The sequence below is a fragment of the Trichosurus vulpecula genome, chromosome 9 (genome assembly GCF_011100635.1).
Source record: "Trichosurus vulpecula isolate mTriVul1 chromosome 9, mTriVul1.pri, whole genome shotgun sequence".
Taxonomy (NCBI): Eukaryota; Metazoa; Chordata; class Mammalia; order Diprotodontia; family Phalangeridae; genus Trichosurus; species Trichosurus vulpecula.
Window position 1 is genome coordinate 3,627,271 of NC_050581.1, and position 21,119 is coordinate 3,648,389.

At 42.6% G+C, this 21,119-nt stretch overlaps 1 protein-coding gene across 1 annotated transcript; it reads left to right on the top strand.

The window, feature by feature from the left end:
• NDUFAB1 (NADH:ubiquinone oxidoreductase subunit AB1) lies at nt 1-10,459 on the top strand. Its single transcript, XM_036737508.1, has 5 exons — nt 1-209; nt 7,463-7,585; nt 8,211-8,298; nt 9,377-9,490; nt 10,312-10,459. Exons 1-4 carry the CDS (start codon nt 33-35, stop codon nt 9,466-9,468), a joined length of 480 nt encoding a protein of 159 aa, XP_036593403.1. The 5' UTR covers nt 1-32; the 3' UTR covers nt 9,469-9,490; nt 10,312-10,459.
• Nucleotides 10,460-21,119: the final 10,660 nt, after the last annotated feature.

Below are 21,119 nucleotides of genomic sequence, written 5' to 3' on the forward strand. Positions count from 1 at the left end.
GAGGGCGCTTTGCACTCTGGGTCGGCGTAGCCATGGCGGCCCGTGTCCTCTCCGCCTGTGTCCGCCGCCTGCCCGCGGCCTTGGCGCCGCCGTCCGGGCCCAGGCGCCCCGCGCTCGCCCCGGTCCGCGCGCTCGGCTCGGTCCCGTGCGCGGCGGCGGGGCGGAGGAGGAGGACGGCCGCGGCGGCCCCGGCCTCCGCGCACTTGCAGGTGAGGGAGGCGGAGCGGGGCGGGCCCGCGGGCCGGCGGTGACTTTGCCCGGCCCGCAGGGGTCACGGCCGGGCCGGGCCGGGCCCGGGGGCCGTGGGCAAGGGCGCCGCAGCCGACCTGGGCCTTGGGCCCCCGGCCAGGGCCGGCTCGGGTTTCCGAGGCCTGCGAAGGTCAAAGTACCCCCGGGGCGCCGGGCCCGCCTCGACCCCTGCGGGCTCGGGGGGCGGGGGCGGAACCCTCGGGACCGGAGCCGGAGGGAGCGTGGACACGCGTGCCCCGGGGGGTGCTGAGAACCCACGCTTCGGACTCAAAAAGCGCTTTCCTCCCAGCAGCCGGGCGCAGGCCGAGCAGTGCAGGGTTGTTTCCGTTTTTATTTCGAGCACCCGCTTTTAGAGGAAGGCCCCCAAAACTTTGGTTGGCGAATCTCCCCTCCCCCTCCTCGTGGCCGACATGGACGGGCCGAGATCCTTTTGCTGGGAGGGAATTCCCACCGCGATCCTTCGGAACATTTGAAGGATTTCATTGAAGTACTTTGTCCATGGTCCTAGAACAAGTGCTGGGGCTGTTTGAGCAGAGGTGGGATCACTCCTGGTCTAGGGTGTTGAGAGCCAGCCCTTGGAAGTCAGGAAAGGTTTGTCCTTGCTGCTCTGGGGTGACTTTATTCGAGTCATTTGCCGTCTCTGGAGCTCAGTTTTCCTGCTAGTAAAACAGAGGGAGCTCTTAGGTCATTTCTAGCTTTGCAGTTCTTTGGGGAGGTTTGCAGTGCAGGACTTTCCTCCTTTCTCTTAACCTCGAAGGCAAAGGGTACCCTAGCTTGATCTGAAGGATTAAAATTGGGGAGATCGAAGGGGAAGGGTTATTGTTTTCCTAGTGTCTGACTTTCAGAGAAGCGAGGACTTGGATGTGCTCCAGGGATAATGTTTGGGATAGGCTGCTGGCTGGAGAAAGTTGGTCCGTGAAAAGGGATTTCTTCTGACCATCAGATTTCTCCGCGTGGTGGTGGTGGAGGGTAGCTCACACCTGGTTATATAATGCCCCAGGTAAGATGAAAAGCTTCACCCTATGGTTAAAGCCGGTTAGCCAGACTCGAGGAACACAGGTTAGTTTAGGGAGAATTGTGTTGAAAACACTAGAAAGGAAGCTTTAGAAATCAAATAAACCCATTTTATAGACGCAGAGGTTGAGGCACAGAGAAGGGAAATAATTTGGCCAAGATTACAGATTACAGACCACAGCTCATTTGCCCTGACCCTAAGGATAGTGTTTTTCTTTTGAACTGTGCTGCTGTTGGTTGAAGTTCAGAATGACATTCCTATATCCCCACTGGATGATACAGGAAAAATGACAGTAGGTGGAGTTGTTGAGTAATTGTGTTACTGGGGCTCTTAATGCTATTAGAGCTTCAGTCTAGATAATCTGAAACTTTGAGTTGTCCCTATTCTAATAACTGATATGTTGCTATATCTAGCAATGTTTTCCAAACGAACTTTGAGTTATCAATACCACTGGCTGGTAAACATCTAAGTAACAGTATAATTTGTTTGTAAAGAGTAACCATGACTGTGTGTTCTTAGAAAATATTTCCCATAGATTTTGGGGAAGTCTGGGGGTAGTTCCACCTAAATTAATGTTGAAGGTTCTTTAGAGAATGCTCCAGTTAGGTTGGATTGGTCATAGAATGTATTTGATTCAAATTAAATTGATTTAAATTACTAGTCACAATTTTTTTCCTCTAAAAAGTGTATTTCATTTAGTATATGATGAATACATACCCATATCAATTCAAATTATAGCCTGTTGGAGCTAAATGACCTTTAAAGTCATTTAATCCAACTGTTTAGCATGACGTGGAGTTAGTCTATGTAAGTAGCCAAAGTAAGTAGTACTAGAGCCAAAACTAAATTCTAGTTTCTTTTCTAAAAAGATACATGTCCTTAAAAAAGGTATACATCTACATTTTATAACAGTGATTTGCCTGAGTAATTTTTCATTTTCGGCAAATGATTAATTTCAATGCTAATTTAAACTACTTTTGAAAGTATTACAGATCATTTCCCAAGCCTTTCTGTGAATCACAGATCTGGGGAATATTTTTGCCAAGTTAAGTTATAAAAATGACAATATGCTTCAAATGCTTCAAAATTGTTTGATTTGTCTTTAAGAAGGAGTTTGCATATTGTGGATATGTGTTTTCTTTGACAAGTGGTACTTTAACCAAAAACATACTTTTTGAATTTTATTGAAGAGCCATCATTCTTGACTATAAAGAACAGGGCCAGAAATGAAGGAGGAGGCAAACCAGGTAACTGATCAAAGATAGTAGATTTCACCAAGCCCATTTTACTCAGGACAGAGCTTCTCACTCCGTACTCAGATATGATTTAACTCTTATTTTGGGCATAATAATCCTGATAATCTGACTTCTTACGGGCAGCAGCCTAGAGGAATTACTAATGGAGTGCAGAAACACTGATAATAGCAAGAAGTGGCCACTGACAGTAATTAAAGCAAACCCACTGGAAACTGAGAAGCAGATAGGAACTCAGAAAAGTCGGATCTACTTGACTATCCCTTACAGCACTGCTGTATTATGGTATTTTATTGTAGTGATCTCAAGTGATTGTCAGAAGGTTGAGCTGTGTTCATTGTGTTCTATTTAAGAATACAGGGGAGAATATAATGCATTTATAAAACATTTCCATTGAAAGTTACAGTTTTAAAAGAAGCTGGCAATTCAAGGGAAGGGAAAGGAACAGAGTAAGTGTTTGTATTGTATCTGCCGTGTGACTGAGACTGTACTAAGCACTTTACAGATACATTTTGATCCTCACAACAACCTTGCAAGGTTACAAATGAGGCAAACAGAGGTTAAGTGACTTGCCCAGGTCACATAGCTAGTGTCTTAGCCTTCCTGATGTCCGGGCCCAGCACTCTGTCTACTGCACCAAAGTCCCCTTTTTCTCCTTTCTTTGACCCCTGCCTTCTCTCAGATTCTCTTAACATTATCTCATTTTTTTCCTTCTTTAATTTGTGAACCAAGCGACAACTCTGATTATGATGGCTAAGCAGTGACGTGCCGGTGTTGTGCTAGTGATAGGCCTTTTCAGAAAAAAGTTAGGAGTGCATTTAAGATTGAAATTGGATAGGAGGATTCTGGGGAGACGGTGCAGTAGGTGAGCTCTCCAAATTTCCTCCACAGAAAAATACAGAACTTTGCCTCGGAGGAAATGAACAAAAGTCAATGAAAAGCAGTTGTTCTCCTAAGATAACCTAGAAGGCCCTAGGACAGACCTGACCTCTGGGGGCAGAGGTTCTGCCTGCGTGAAGTGCACATGTCTCCAGGCCAACCTTCTGGAATCAACAAACAGCAAGCCCTGGGTGCAGACTCAGCCGTAGAAACTTTGGGGGGTCTGGTGGCTGAGGACCTTCCATTGTTCAGGGATACAAAGCAGAGCAGTGCTGACCAGACTGTCTTGGGCTGTGGCTGTAGGGAGAAGGAGCTAGCACACACCTGGTGAGCGTAGTGGCAGCAGGCACCCTGCTGCCTGTGGACACTTGGAAGAGAGCAGAGTCCCTGGCTTCAGTTCCAGGGCAGAGAGGACAGCTGTAGTTTGTAGTCATCAGAGGGGCAACAGGAGCTAGCCGTGGCTTAGGGATGGAGAGCTCAAGGTTGAGCCCCAGGACAGAAAATAGTAAGGAAGACCTGAGGCTTGGGGCATCATCCCCCATACTTTGAACTATAGCTTCATTATACTGACAGTTACTAAAATCGATAAAACAAATAAAAATGAGTAAGCAAAGGAGAAAGAACTCAACCTTAGAAAGCTAAGGTGGGGATAGAGAAGATCTGGGTTCATGTTCACACGAGGATAATGGAACTAAAAAAGCCACTCCTTTTTCATTGAGGAACATCAAATGGTCCTGAACACAAAGACTTCTTGGAAGAAGTTAAAAAGGACTTTAAAAATCAAATAAAAGAGATCAAGGAGGCCAGGGCAGCTGGGTGGCGCAGTGAGTAGAGCACCGGCCCTGGAGTCAGGAGGACCTGAGTTCAAATCCACCCTCAGACTCTTGACACACTAGCTGTGTGACCTTGGGCAAGTCACTTAACCCCAATTTGCCTGCCTTCTCCCCTCCAAAAAAAAAAGAGAGGTCAAGGAAAAATTAGAAAAAAAAATAAGAACAATCCAAGAAAATTACAAAAAGAAAGTTGGAATAGAGAATCAAGAACTTCAGGAACAAAATGGTGCTTTGGAAACTAGAATTGGGCAGAGTCTAAGACCAAGAAATAATAAAATCAAAAGGATGAAAGAACAGAAGAGAATGTGAAATATCTCATCAGAAGACCAATCTGGAAGACTGATCGAGGAGAAATAACGTAAGAATAGTCTGACTCCCTGAAAATTACAATTAAAAAAGGACCTTGGTACAGTATTACAAGAAACCATCAAGGAAAATCTCCCTGAAGTTCTAGAAGAAGACAGAGCAGAAATGGAAAAGATTCACTGATCGCCACCGGAAAGAGATCCCAGGAGGAAAACTTACAGGAATGTGATAGCCAAGTTTCAAAGCCCCCAGGTTAAGGAGAAAATGTTGGAAGCAACAAGAAAAAACAGATATTGTGGAGCTACAACAAGGATTACATCTAGTGACACAACAAAAGGGAACCACATGTACTGAAGAATTAGTGCTAGACAGATACTGAAATAAATCCAGGCAGGGAGAGAGAAGCTGGCAGGCACTGGCATCATGTAGGCCCCAGGTACTAGGAAGCTTTGATGAGAGAAATGAGGCAGGGGACATGGACCGTCCCTTTTGCTGTGTCACTGAGCCATAATAGAAAACCACCATCACCAGTGACTCCAGTAGGTGAGAGCTGCTGCTGAGACCAAACCTTCTGTCCCAGTACCCTTCTTTATCATTACTGGAGAATTGAGCTGTAGTTCTGGCTTTTCAAAGACTGGATTTGGAGACCTCCTTGCCCTAGAACTTACTGCCTGTTGTGTGTGGAGGTACAACATCGTAAACCATCAGATGTCCTTACACTAGGCTCTTTGTTGCTAGGACGTGGAGTAGAGAACTAGGACCTCAAATATTGAGCCCAATCAGAAACCAAGGGGATGCGGCATATCTTCAGGATTTGCGCCATCTTGTTTTATAGTTTTTCGTCATAGATCATTTGTACTTCAGCTAGTTTATGGGATAAGTAGTCCTTTTTGAGTTAGTCTAGGCCAACCATCGGAAAATGTTTTCTAAACTGCAAACAAATGAATTTTTGCACCACAGCCTGCGTGAGGTGGGGCTCCTTTGTGTGAACATTGGAGAATGGGTTGGAAAGTTGATGAGAACATGTACAACTTTTTGTCTCTCTCAGGCTATAGCAGAATTTGTACATAGCAGGGAGTCAAAAGATCAGGGTTCGGGGACTGACTCTGCCATTTAACTAGTCATGTGATCAAGGCAAGTCACTCATTTTCCTCATTTGTAAAATGAAGATCATCATACTTGTTCTATCTGCTTCACAGGTTGTTGTGAGGAATGTACTTTGTGAAGTGCTATATAAATAGGAGTTATTATTTTTGTAGCAGATGCTTATTAAATGTTTGTATGAATGTTGTGCAAAGCCCCTGAAATCTAGCGAGGCAATAAGATCTGTGACAGCAGTGATGTATTACTATATTAAGGCACATACCAATAGGTGGCAGTAACTTTTTTTAAAGTAAAAAGGAGGCAGAATTTGATGTTTAATGGAGGTAGTGGCCGTGTTTCCTAAGTCAGAACTATTCTGCAGAACGGTCTTCCCATGCAGTTGTTGTGTTTTGGGCCCAACTTATCCATTTAGACTGTCTAAAGCAGTTGGATGGATGAGCACTATACAGCGTCCCTCTTACTGTCTGGCAGTTTGTGGACAGTGAACATTCTTTTTTCTTGTGCAGATCATAACAGACTAAGTCAGCTTTTGGAAGACCAGTCTAGTTAAGTTCAGAGAAGCTTGTCAGCAGCAGCCTGGCCCCTTGGTAATGATTTATTTGGCCTTGGCAACCCTTCTCACTGGCATAATATTGGTATTAAAAAGATAATCTGAATGCTTTACTGCTCACTGTTCTGCCCGCTTTTATAGTTCAGAGTATGAGGCTGGTGGGAGCAGGGAGAACCAGGAATGGGCGTTGTAAGAGATGGAAACAAGGGACTGTTACTTTAAAAAAAAGTTCCTGGGAAGTAAGAAGACAGGGACTTTTGGTAGTAAAAGTATTGTTTAGTCGTGTTTTACTCTTCGTGACCCTGTATGGGGTTTTCTGGCCAAGATTCTGACTGGAGCGCTTTGCCATTTCCTTCTCCAGCGGATTAAGGCAAATGGGTTAAATGACTTGCCCAGAGTCACACAGCTAGTGAGTGTCTGAGGCCAGATCTGGACTCAGGTCTTCTCGACTCCAGGCCCGGCATTTGTCTGCTGCGCCACCTCGCCATCCTAGTACAATTTTAGTGGACCTCTAACAAAGAGTGTCTTATTGGTGGTATGGAGGACAGCTATACCATGGGTGAAGTGTGTCCAGTTCTCTGTGATGCCTAGTTAGAACCTTTTCACTGCCAGTAAACAGTTGGGGAGATAATCCTCATTTGAGCCTCTTATTTCTGCATAGTAGTTGTTGTCTATGGGCTGTTCTTAGGACGACGTATCCCGTATGAGAAGCAGCCAGTTGTCGTAGAGCGAGCATTGGACTGATTTTGGTTCTGCCACTAACTTGGCATAGGGCCTCGAGCAAATCTGCCCCTCCCTGGACTTCAGTTTCCTTTTCTTTAACATGAAGATATTCGGATGATTTTTTGTTTGTGTTTGGGAGGCAATTGGGGCGACTTGCCCAGGGTCATACAGAACTAGTAAGTGTCTGAAGTTGAATTTGAACTCAGGTCCTCCTGACTCCAGGGCCTGTGCTCCATCTGCTGTGCCACTTAAGGATCCAAATAGCCCATTCGATATTTGTGTCTGTGCTGGGTCACTTCTCTGTAAGTTGGGGCTTAATAATACGTATACTACTCTATCTTATAGGGTGGTTGTGAGGAATATGCATGACAAACTTAAATCACTAGACGTGTGAATTAGTACGTCTCCTCGATACTGTTTTTCAGTCTCTGCACCGTTAGACAACATGGGATTCTCAAAATGAACCCTGATACATTTGTGAAGGAGAGGTTCCAGTGGTTCATTTCAGAAGCACTAAAATGAGCTTGCTGTGCTTTTTACCTTGTTCTAGGTTTCCGGGATATTTCTACAGTTGAGCCGCCAATATAGTGACTTGCCCCCTCTGACATTGGAGAGCATTACGGACCGTGTCCTCTATGTCTTGAAACTATATGATAAGATCGATCCAGAAAAGGTAATTAATATATTTGGGAAAATTGTCTCCTGGGGGTTGACTGTTTTAATGACTAAACCAAAGGTCATAGTTATCAGAAACATTTTGAATTTATAAGCTCTTTAGTCTGCAGACCAACCACTATACCTGAAGAAAATGATTGTCACTTGAGTTACAACTTCTTAGTGCCAGTGCAGTTGGTGTCAGGCTATCAGAAACCAAGTTTCCCCTTTGCACCTTTAAATAACAGCATATTCAGAATTATTTGCAAAATAATGACTTTATGCAAAACAGTGTTCCCAAGGGTAATTAGGAACAGAGTTGTAAGCAGACTGGTGGTTGGGGGTTAACGCCATTGGACACAGCTGCTAGCTCCTGTTGCCCAGTTCAGGCCCTTGGTGATCAGGTGCACAATGTTACCTTTGGATTTCATGATATTATAGTAGGTTTAGTTATAAAGCATTAGTGCTGCTGTGTATCGGAGCAACAGTGCTGGTCTGAGGTGTGTTTTATATAGTGATTGACACATGGTAGCCCATGTTTTTGATGCAGGAAAACTATATCTTTGGTGGTTGGTTCCCTTAGAAACAAATACTCTTACGGCTGAATTCCATACTAATTCTATCTTGCTTTTCGTTTTTCATAGCTTTCAGTATCTTCCCACTTCATGAAAGACCTGGGCTTGGATAGTTTGGACCAAGTAGAAATTATAATGGCCATGGAAGATGAATTTGGTAATAAATCCATACGCTGTAATGTATCTACATGCTTTGGGTTATGATCAGAAAATGACAGAATTATGAACTGAGGGTTTGGCTTTAGGAGATTGAATATCCCGTGCTGCTCTTCTGTGGAAGTATCAATAATGAATGAATTAAGTATTCATTGAACCCCAAGAGGGGGCTTTAATGATCAAGTGGATATGGCCTAAGTGTGGAATTTGTGCCCTTGAGAACTAAAGATGTTGCATAAAAGAGAGGGAGGTTCAATAATTGTAGAGAGGCAGAGAAATTCACAATGCCCAGCATCTTCAAATTTTGAGTTATAAATGCTGTTTCCTGCTCCTCCCTCACCCATTGAGAAGGCAAGCAGTACGTCATTATACTTGTGAAGTCATGCAAAACATTTTTCCATATTAGGCATACTGCAAAAAAAATCCAAAAAACAATAAAAAACAAGAAACAAAGTGAAAAAAAGTATGCTTTAGTTTGTACTTGGAGCTCATGAGTTAAGAGCATTCCTTTTTTTTTTTTTTTTTAATTTGAGGGGAGAAGGCAGGGCAATTGGGGTTAAGTGACTTGCCCAAGGTCACATAGCTAGTAAGTATGTCAGGTGTTTGGGGCTGGATTTGAACTCAGGTACTCCTGACTCCAGGGCCGGTGCTCTACTCACTGCACAACCTAGCTGCCCCCAAGAGCATTCTTTTTAATATTAGTATTGATGTCTTCAATTTCTTACATCATTTTAGTTATTCCCCCTTCCAGAGAGAGCCATTCCATATAACAAATACTATTTTTTAAGGAGGAAAAAAAATCAGCAGAGCTAAACAGTGTATTGAAAAGACCAAAGGCATGCAATATGTAACACCGGTGGACAGTGTCTTCTCATCTCTTCATTCAAGTCATGCTTGTGCTTCATAATTTTGTTACATTTACTTTTGATTTTTTGCTGTGTGATGTTCTTTCCCTTTATGTGTAGGTATTGTGTGTGTTGTTTTCTTCACTTTGCTTACTCCAGGTTGCATCAGTTCATGTATTCATCTCATGGTAATTTATTATAGCGCAGTAATATTACATCTTCTTTCATTTTCAGGGTTTGAAATTCCTGACGTAGATGCTGAAAAGTTAATGTGTCCACAAGAGATTGTAGATTACATTGCAGATAAGAAAGATGTGTACCATTAAAGTCTTTTTTTTTTAAACTCAAGTAAGTAATTTATTTTCTATAAAAGATGGTTTTCCATGTAATAAGTGTATATGTACCTTTTCACATAAAACCGGAGTCTGACTGGAATGAATGTAAATATTCGTCGGGCATTTTCACCAGCATAATATTACCAGATGAGCCCTTGGCTGGGAGTTGGGAGCCCTGGGTTCTAGTCTTTACTAGCTAAGATAAGATCTTGGGCACGTCATTGTTGCTTCTCAGATCTCAGCTATCATGTTTGTAAAATTGGGGCGTTGGACTAGACGATCCGTAAGGCCTCTTGTGATGTCAGAACTCTGTTAAGTTCAGAGAATTGTACGATTCTAGCTTTGGCGGTGGTAAATAAATTTCAACAAACTAGTAATTAAATTCAATTCAGTAAACATTGTTGAGCATTTGCTTTGTACAAGGGAATGTACTAGATGTAGGGAATAAAGAACCAGAAAAGTCCCTGTTTTCTTTGTTAACCTAGACTAGGAAGGCAAGACTTCTGAGTTGGAGTGAGGAGAGATACAGGTTCAAATATCACCTCTGACACTTGCGCTTTGGCCGTGGAGCTCTCAGAGCTTTTTCTAAGTTATAAATTGGGGATCGTATAGGAAGTACCTACTTCCCAGGGTTGGGAGGATCATATTAGGAGGTACATAAAGCACTTTGTAAACATCAAAGGGCTATGTAAGAGTCCTCTCTTATTACCAAGCAGAATATAAGCTTATGGCTTATTACTGATGCTTAGCTCAGGCTCTGCCAGATCTAGTGTTATATTGTTCTAAATTTGCTGAAAATTTTTCATTTTTAACTGACAGTTCTTTTTTACACAGAGAACTCAGATGATCCCAGCGAGTGTCTGAATGTGAGACCACATTTTGAGACCATTGCTGCTGTTGTCAGAGTATTTCTGTTGGAACTATATTTAAGTTGTCTAAATATGTGTTGGCCTTTAAAAAATAAATATATAAAATCAATATTCTCAGGCCTTAATTCTGTGATGCTTTTGAGTACTGCCTTTGTTTTGATTCTGTTTAATGTTTTAAAAGAGATCTCATTGATAAAAGAACATTTATGTCAGATGCAAGTGGTTTTTCTGAAATTCAGTATTTGCATCATTGGTTCCCAAACTCATGTTTTCTCTTTAGTTCATGACCATCCCTCTCTGAATAAACACAGGTTTTACTTCCAAATCACTTTGTTAGTTGTACAGACTAATACGAAAGGCTGATCTCTCATCCCCATCCAAAGGACACTGTTAGACACAATTTTTACACATGCCGCTTTGCACCTAGAATTTTGAATGAATCTTGGTAGTTGGTTACTTTTTAGGGACTGTAACTTGAAGGGGAGGACAACCAGGAGGGTGAGAGCACTCCAAATCGTACCATGCATTGATTGGTCAAAGGAAACTAGAGTTATTTGACCTTGAGAAGACTTAGGTGAAATATGATCCCCATCTTGGCAATATTTGGAAGACAGTTATGTGGAAGTATGATTAGACTTGTTCTCTTTGGCCCATAGAAAGCAGAACTAGGACCATGCATGAAAAGTTACAGAGGCAGATTTTGGCTTGATGATAACTTGAAAAACATGCTGTCCAAAGTATAAAGTGCTGTCTTAGGACATAGAGTTCCTTCCTTTTGGGAGTCTTCAAGTAGAGCTGACAAAACTACTTGGGGGTATTGTAGAAGGAACTCCTTTTCAAGTACAGGTTGGACAAATGATTTCTGACATCTCTTTCCACTCTGAAACTCTCTGCTTTTAAGGCTAGAGGGCATTCTGGGAAGAGAGTCACAGCGGGAGCAAAGCTTTCGGGCTGAGAATCAGTGGGTGAATTTTGGGGCACAGTAAAGAAATATGCCTGGCTGGAGATACTGTGTAGTCAGTGGAGAGAGCCTCGAATTGTGACTATTGGGATTAGCTTTTGTCAGGTTGGAGCACAGACATTAAGAGGAAGATCCCGAAGTAATAGTATTCCCCTATAACATAGTTTGCATCTAAATACTGGTTTTATAAAAATGTCCCCAAAGGAAAGTTGACCTGGCACAGTGGAGTCTTAGTTTTTCAGAAAAGCCTGTCCCAGGTCCTGATGAGCTCTTTGGAGAGGAGTCCTTTGGGCAAGAACTGCCCTTAATTCTAGCCTCTTGTGTTTGGATAAATGCTTTTGTGGGTGATTGCAAAGTTAGCATGAAAGGTGCAGACTTGGAAGTCTGGAATATTCAAAGGAAAGTGACGCAGATATAGCTCTGAAGGTGCCACATTTGGGTATTTTGCTCTTTGCTGTATTTCCTTCCTTGGAGGTGGAAATACTGGATAGACTTCTTCCTTCGGCACAGTTGAGTGTACTGTGCAGAGGAAAAGATCTAGATTTCAATCCAGGTTTTGTCCCCTGCTAGCCTTGTGGCCTCGAACAAATTCCTTCATCTGTGAGTCTGTTTCCTTTTTGGAAAGAAGGGACAGTAATTCCTGTGCTTAGAGATTTGCACGGGGCCCCTGCAGGATTGTGTTGTTGGAGGGAGTTTCATCACCTGGAGCTTCCTGCAAAGACGAAATGATAGTTGTAGATCAAAAAAGTTGCTAACCTTCGCCTGGGGTTGTCACAGGGTTGTTGTCAGCATCAAACAAGAGGGGACATAAATTATAACGAGTAATGCAGACATCAGTAGTTACATAAAACTCTCCTCTAAGAGACCCTATTCAATAGCAGCAATCCCAAGCCTTTGCTGTGCCATCTCTGGGCCTCAGTTTCCTTGTCTCTGGAGTGAGCAGTTAGACTAGGTGATCTCAGGAGGGACTTGATCCCTTCTAGCTCTCTATCTATGAGCCTATAACCCGAGAGGACTAGTGTTTTAGAGTACTGATTGTAGCACAGGTTTTCCAAGTTTATTGTTTTGAGAAAGCTCTTACGAATTATTCTTTTTGAGGAAAAAAAAGGTTAGAGTTCTACCTCACTGTTTTTGCAGATATATAGGGGAGGTGGATCAGGGGATTCCCCAACCTGATGACTGTAGTTACGGTCTATTATGTACAACAAGAGTTATTAACCAGCAGTCCATGAACTTATTTTTAAAAAATATTCGGATAACTCAGTGCACTTGGTTTCCTTTTTTCCACTATTCCCTGGTTCTCTTACCTGTCTGATCCCTCTCAGTAGATCACACTCACTAACTACGGGTGTCCTGTGGATTCTGTCCTGGGCCTTCTTTCTTCCTCTCTTCTACTTGGTGATCTCATCCCATGAACTTAATTAACATCTGTAAGCGGATGATTCTCAAGTCCAACCTCTCAGCTGACACCCCTTTGCTCCCCACAATCTTCGGTGCACCGACTTCTTGCTATTCCACCAACAAGGCACTCCATCTCTTGGCTCTGGGCATTTTTTCTTGCTGCCCCTCATACCTGGAATCCTCTCCCTCTTCATCTCCTCCTGCCTTTCTCTAAGACCCAATTAAAATTCCACCTTGTCTAGGAGGCCTTTCCTAACACGTTATTTCCTATTCATCCTTGTTTGTACAGTCATTTGTGTTTTCTCCCCCTCCCACCCCCAATTAGATCATGAGCTCCTTGAGGGTAGGGATTGCCTTTTGCCTTTGTATCCCCAGTGCTCAGTACGGTGCCTGGCACATAGCAGGTACTTAACAAATGCTTGTTGACTGATCTTTGTAACACTGCATACTTTATGAATTTAAAAACATTATTGTGAGTTTGCAAGTTTCACCAGACTGCCAAAAGGGTCCATGACACAAGTTTAAGAAACCTAGGATTTAGAGATAGCTACAGGGTATTGCCCCCAATAAGAACATGGGTATGCCCACAGACATTTTACTAATAAGACCTAAGGGAATGCCTCATGACAGGCTGAGTGATCGGTGCTCCCTTCTTGTGGCCTATAAAAGCCAGCTGGTCGTATTCTTAGGATTGCCTCTTTACCTTTTCCCTTGTGCCCCATTCTTCTGGAATGAAGCAAGGGGATTCTCCCCCACCCCATCTGCTCCCTCCCAGCAATGGTACACTGGAAACATGGCAGTTGTGGACAAGGGTTTTCCCTTGCTATTCCTGAACCCTAACCCCCGGTGCAGAGGAGGAATATCTAACCTAGCCAGAAAAGGGAGATTTCCTGGGCAACATCAATTGTTTTACCAGTAACTCCCAAGTTTAAATGTTCCTGAATTTGAGAGTTTAGGCACTGGACCTCCTAGAGAAAGATTTCCTGTTGCAGCATGCTACTTGGAGAAAATAGGGGCTAATAATCCATGTGGTTCCCACACAGTGTCCTACTTAGAGAGCAAAACCAGTGACACACTGAGATAGCAAAGGTCCGATGGCAAGGCTACTGCTTCAACCTCAAAGTATGTTACCCTTCTGAGGGGAGTTTAAACTGCTGTGGCACTATGAGGAGGCTTAGTAAGTAGCATCCCGTGGGAAGGTGGGACTCACCAGACTGGCAAACTGTTGCCCTGACACCAAATCTAAGTTCATTTCCATTCCAGGGAGAGCTGATGAGCTGTTTTGAGTGGTTTGTGTTTTTGTATTTGTTCATGGATTCCTTAGCACCTTACTCATTTTCTGTGGTGGGTGAAATAGAGGCTGCACTGTATCGTATACATGTGTAACACCCCAAGTGCCTCTGCAGAGAAGTTGGACGCCCTATTCACTCTTGGGAAAACCTAGAGATGAGCTATACCTAAACTCTGCTTTGGTGATTTCCTTGGATTACTTCCAGGTTGGAGCAACTGACCAAATAAAGAAATCTGACTCCCAGGTCATTGGACCTGGTCTTTTTTGAGCCCAGGGCTTTTAGGGGGATTTCTCCAAATAATAGGGAGACATTCGGCAGAGAGGGCGACTCTTGCAGTTTGAATTTGGGACGGTGTCACATGTGAAGCGCTGTCTCTTTCTTGGTGTCTTTTGAGACCAGACTGGCCTCATGTGGAAAGTGGTTCTTTAGGATCTTGGTGTTATTTAGAAGGAATGTGAGTTTTCTCCTTTTCCACATGAAAGCAGATAACTAATATTTAAAAATCCTAATTTTCTTTTGAGAGTTTGAATTAGTTAATGAGATAGTTCTTAGGTTTCAGGTATCCTTTGAAGTTTTGGTTTTCAGTGCTAGAAATAACACACTTTTACAAGCAGATGAACTTGATTTATCAAGTTCTAGGCAAAATTCTCGAATACTTTATTAAAAGGATAGTGTGTGAACATTTTGAAAGGGGAACAGTGTTCACTACTGGCCAGGATGGATTCATGAAGAACAAGACACTCCAGACTGCATCATACTGAAATTTCATGTCTCTTCCAGGGCCTAGCACAATGTTCTGCACATAATAAATACTTAAACAAATTGAGTTAATAAACCTGATTTCCTTTATTGATAGTTACTAGAGTGAGAGATGGAGAGAATGTTGTTTAATTAACATTTCGGATTTTGATAAGGCACATATGACTCTTGTAGACAATGGAGAGATGGAAAGAGGGTGGGGGTACAGTTAGAACTGGTTGAATGACTGGACCTAGAGTGCTGATTAAGGGACTTTTTTTTTTTTTGGAGAGGTCTCTAGTGAAGGACCACAAACTGTGATTTTGGATGTATGCTATTCAGCACTTTTTATCAGTGACTTGGAGAAAAGTATGGAAAGCATAACTTAACCAGATTTTCACATGACGCATCTCAGATGCATAACTGATGTAGGATGGAACCAGTATCCAGAAATTATCAACAGGATGAAAAGATGGACTGAATCCAATAAGTCTATTAAATAATAAATATGCGATCCTATATTTGGGTTAAAATAAACTTCCCAAGTTTTGTCTAGATAACAATTCATGTGAAAAGGACCTGGGGGTTTCAGTGGACTGTGAGGTGGCAGCCAAAAAATAGCTAATTTTAGGCAGCATTATTGGCAGGTAAAAATCGATGATGTGTGTTTCTGGTTTTGCTGTCCTGCCCTGGTTAGATCACATCTGGAGGCAGTGTGGTAGATAGTAACTCCCCTTCAGAACTTGTTTGGAGGTCGGGCTGTGACTTGCTGGCTGTATCCCTTCTTTGGGCCACCCAGTTTGTGCCTGGGCTAGATGATTTCTAAGGTCAATCCACCTCTAACATTAAATAAGTATGATATTCTTCTATAGGGGCATCCTATTTCAGGAAGTAAAGCTGGAGTGTGTCCAGAGTACAGGCAGCTAATATGGTGAGAAGGCGCAAAACCGCTGTCTACGGTGATCAGGTGAAGGAACTGCAGATTTTGATCTTAAGAGGAAGTGGGACTTTACCTTGAAGAACTTGGAAGTTAGTATTTGGAAGAAGGGGTTAGACAAGGCAGAGCCGGGGCAGGGTGGGGTGGTGGAAATTATAGGCAAGCAGATTGACTCGATGACAATTAAAACTTTTCAGAATTAAGTGGGCAGCTACATGCTTCCCATCACTTGAGGCTGAATAGGGATGAGATAGGATTCCATGTTGAGGTGTGGGCTAGATTGCATGAGCCCTTGGTTCTTTTCTCTTGAGATGCTGTATTCTAATTTTGAAGGAGATCGTTGGCTCCTGTAAGAGATCAAATACATTCTCCAGTTTGAACAATAAAAATGGACTTCCCCCCTGCATTTTAGGGAGAAAGGGGTGAAATTTCAGGCAAACTAATACTTAACCTGTTCCGTTTATTCTGCTTTCATAGCCGGCAGACTAGACTGATGGTGGGGGGAGGTGTGACTTTTACAAGAGGTGGCATGATAGCTGGACTTGTTGGAAGCTGGAGGATGAGAGGTTCTCATCTTAGAGGTGGAGCTGGTCCGGTCTGAGACTATATGAAAGAAGCCATTTCATCAGATCTATTGAATGTCTGATAAATTCATGTCTGCTTTCCCATCTTCCCCGTTAGCTCCCTCTCTGCCAATATCAGTGTCATTTTGTCACAGGAAAGCAGCAGTAGTCTGAATTTACTTGGTTTGAAGTGCGGTAGCCAGTTCCTATCGTGAGCCAGCCTCTTTCTTTCTTCTGCCTCTGCAGTGTTCAGTTTGATTTGGCCCCTAATCGCACAGCTTCTCATAGGGTCACGCCTGAGATCAGCCTAGCCAAGCGTCTGCGTTGAAGCCATTATATCCTTGAGAAGCTTTGCTTTTGAGAGGCAAGTCACTTAACTTTTTGTGACCTAAGTTTCCTCATCTATAAAAGTTAGGGGTTAGATATGATCTGTAAAGTTGGTTTTGATTCTCAATATCTTTGTGGGATATGAGCAGTTTAGCACAGGACAAATCCTGGGTTTGTTCGTGACTTAAGTTGGATGAGGCTTTTGTAGAGGCCAACAGATCTTATTTGGGATGGACTTCTGGAACTTGTGAATGTGGGTAGTGGAAGAATGGGTGTGTGTGTGTGTGTGTGTGTGTGTGTGTGTGTGTCCTTGGTTAGCAAACAGGGCTAGTTCTGAGCAGGCTGGAGGGGAGCTGAGAGAGCATGTAGGATGGGGGTTCAGTTAAGTAGCAAAGAAATTTGTAAATGATTGTTCTTGGAAAGGATGTACCTGACCTTACAGAGAGGTGGTTTGGTTCTCTCCTGTGGGTAAGGGGATCCTCGTATCTTATGCCAGTGTTCTAGAGATAGAAGCAAAAGGGGGAATGGTTCAGGTTGTTCCAAGGCTAGAAGACTGGAAGTTTGTTTTTAACTAGTTAAATGTACATTGTACATGTAATGTATTGTATACATTGAATGTATTTGTGGACAATATACTGTGGACAAGTAGGGAACATTCAACATTACACAGTGTCACAGCTGGAAGTAACCTCTGAGCATGGAACTTAGGATACAGAATGTTATTTTTTAAAAAAATACAGTTAACATTCACTAAAAAAAATTGAATTCTGAATTCTCTTCCTCCCTCTTAACAGCTTTTCTAAATTGTCATCTACTTCCTCTTTCTTCTGTTCCCAGAAGATAGGGGTCCTATTTGCCCAATTTTCCCACTTCTCTTTTTGATCCTATGCCCTCTCATCTCTCCTTTCCCCAAACCCCTCTCCAGGTACACTCAGAAGGTCTCTATCCTACAGTAGAACATTTCTCTTGACTGTGGCATTGCCTTAGGCTACCATAGTTCTCTTTCCTTTCGCTGCTAAACTTCAAGGAAAAAGTCTAGGGGCTTCATCACCCACTTACTCCTTGGGCACATGTGATCTACCTTCTGATCCTTGACACACTGAGCTCAGCTGTCCACTTTCCTTGGCCTTTCTGCAGTATTTGTACGGCTAAATACCATTTCCTTGTTGATCCTGCCTGGTTTTCCTCCTGCCTGCCTTCTCCATTTCTTGTTCTAAATGTGGATGTTGTCCAAGGTTTTAGCCTGAGCTCTTTTTTCTTTATGCTATTACTTACTCTCCATTGGTGATCTCATGCGTTTCCATGACTTTGATTATCACTGCTATGCTGACGCGCCCTCTTCCTCTTCATATTATCCAGATTTTTACTTGGGAATCATGGAAACATAGGCCTGTTGTATAATTGAGGAATCTGAGACCCAAGGAGGCCGACCTGCTCAGGGTCAGGGGATGAGATCATTAATGTTAAAAAAGAATTACTACGAAGAGAAGTGGGCCAAGGCCAAAACCTTGAAGAATAAATGTCAGAGGTGCGATTTGAACCCAGGTTCATCAGAATTCAGAGGCAGTACTCTGCATGTGTTACATGTAAATCCCCTGAGTAGAATGTAAATTCCCTTGAGAACAGACTTTTGTTTTTGTATCTCCAGAGCCTAGCATAGTTCTTCGCTGTACATAAGCACTTTTAATGCTGAATTGAGAGGACTCCCAAATCTGTCTAGTCCTAATTTCACCCCTTTGTTCTGGTGCCTTGAACTCAGTATGTCCAAAACTATTCATCATTGCACCCAAACCTGCCTTGCCTTCCCTAGTTCTGTTGATACCACCAATTTCCTAGTTGCTCAAAAACCTGTCAACTTTGATTTCTTTTCCCTCATTTTGTACATTTAACTAGTTAACTATGTAAATTATACTTTGGCAATCTCTTCTTTGTGCTTTCCACTGCCACTGTCACTCTAGTTCTTGTCCTCCTCATCTCACAGTCTAAGAGGGCGTTTTGGCCTCACCTCCCACCTTTCACATCGGTGCCAAATTAATCTTCTAATTTGAAGGAATGATCACTGCCTTAACTGAAAAGCTAGCAGAGGTGCATCCTGTTGCCTACTGGATAAGAGGCAAACATCCTGATATTGATGGCTTTCCACACTCTGCGGACCTGTTCAGCCTTACTTCATAATACAAGTATTCTACGTTACAGCCAAACTAGATTACTAGCTGTTTGACAATTTTGCCTTATCCGTTTCTCATGTTCTCCCAACTTATTGTGTTCCTTACTGCTTTTTCTTGTGATTACTTCACACTTCTGCTTGTTGAAAAGTCTCTTTCATGAGGCCTTTCCTTACCATCCCAGTTAGAAAGGGACTTCTCCCTCAGTCCTTTTTTTTTTGAGGTAATCTAGTCCAACTCTCATTTTGTTGGTAAGGAAACTGAGGCCTAGAGAGATTAAATGATTTACCTAAGGCAGGGGTGGAAAACTGGAAAGCTATCTGGTAAAATTGGGCTCCAGGGGTATGGAACCTACAACTTCGAGGCCTTTTGACTGAATCCAAGTTTTACTGAACAAATCCTTTTATTAAGGGGATTTGCTGTGTGAAGTTTGGATTCAAGGGCAGTACTTGAGGACCTAGAGGCCACAGGTTCCCCACCCTTGGTTTAAACCAACATCTCACAAAATATACTATTTTAAGTACAAAATGAATCTAGATGAAGGCCTTCATAATACCTTCCTAATTCTGACACTGGCAGTGTGACCCCTGGCAAATCAAGACACAACCTAGCTGAGCCTTAGTCTCTTGTGAAATGCAGATGATATTACTTATCTCCAAGTGTTATTGTGAGGGAACCACTATAAATCTTCAAGGATTATATAAATGTGTTGGTTATAAAGCAAAGGAAGTTGCAGTGGCTACTGTCCTCCAGGGGCTAGATCATGACTGCAGAGACACCCTTTTCTCCACACCCTCTGTAGGGCCAGACCTCCTAGAAGTCTGAACCTCTGGGGAGAAGCCAAAGTGTCAGGGTCTTAGTCATTTCCAGTTCAGCTTTCTCAGATACTTCTTGTTAACTCACTCAATTCACCCAACTAATTAAGCCTTCCCTTCAGCCCCTGCTCCAAGAATGCTCCACAATGTCTTTAACACCTGCCCCAAACCCTACTTCAAGCTAAGTTTGGACCTGCCTGCTCAAGTGTCTCATTCAACAGCAACGTCAGACTCTAGGTCATCACTGGACTTCCACAATGCAAAACTCCTTTACCCTAATCCTTGACTTCTGTGTTTCAATGAGTTGGTTACTGCTGGTGTACACACACACACACACACACACAAAATTCAAATTATATACAAGGTTTTCCAAGAGTCTGAATGAAGTTTTAAGCTGTTAAATCCATTAAGCTCTTAGAGCTTAAAACTGCACTAAAACCCTGTATCAATCAGAACTTTCCATACACCCACACACACACACACACACACCCCTCAATGGTTTTTGTTTTTTTTTTTTTGTCCCAACTTTAACACCACAAGTCAATAGAGAAATCTCTCATAACAGAGGTTACTGAATACTAAAAGTAAACACCACCTTTGCCATTCTTAAAATCAGCTACATTTTATTTTTACACAACGAGCTCAAACTTCCTAAACACTTGGAACAATACAATTATGCAGTGATTAATTCACAGAGTCAATTCAAAACCCCAAGTATCAACTAATATAACCCTCCCCCCCAAATGTTTCTGAACCCAGATTTTCCAAAGGCAGTTTAGATTTTGGAAAACTAGTCAGTATGGAAGTAATTACAGATTAAGTGTGTTGAGAAGCAAAGTTTTCATTGTCCAACCAATGTTAATTAACACTTGAAAAGTTGAAAGTAATGCAAAACAGTTTGAAAAGGCAGCCAGTGGCATACAGGCATATTTCACATAAAGTTGCTTGACAACATCGTTAATACACTATAACCAAACCCTATTGTAAAGTCTATATTAACAATGATTTGGCTGGTTCTTCAAGATTGGCATTGTGATTGGTCTAACCTGTAACTGTTTCAGGTAATGTTTTTTCACAGAACAAACACTGACATTAGGTGGGTTATGCCTACACACAGGACATGCTCACTATAGTTAAGCCACTGTGAAAAGGGTCAGTTAAATGTGATGCGTCGTTCATTACCTTTATGTAACTAAGGTAGAACAATTTAGCACGATTGTGTTTCCACATGAGGAAGCTGTTTTTCAAAATGCTCTCCTTGTTTGCAAACATCTTGCTTAGGTGCCAGGAGGGCTCAAATGGTAGTGGTGGTTGTGGCGGAAATAGGAGGGTTTTTGGCTGGGAAGGTGTTCAGAAGGGAAGGAAGAGGGAATGGCAGTTTCTGATAGTTGTCCACTATTTCTGAGAGACTGAGGCTGTTTTAACTTTGAGATCAGACATTCAGGTGTGGGCGAGCATTCTGTTTTTGTCATTTGGTCCCTCTTGAAGAATCCAAAGCTCTAATTGCAACCAGAGCAAATAAGATTTTCCTTGTAGAAAACACCAATCCCAGTAACACAAAAGAGACAGATAAG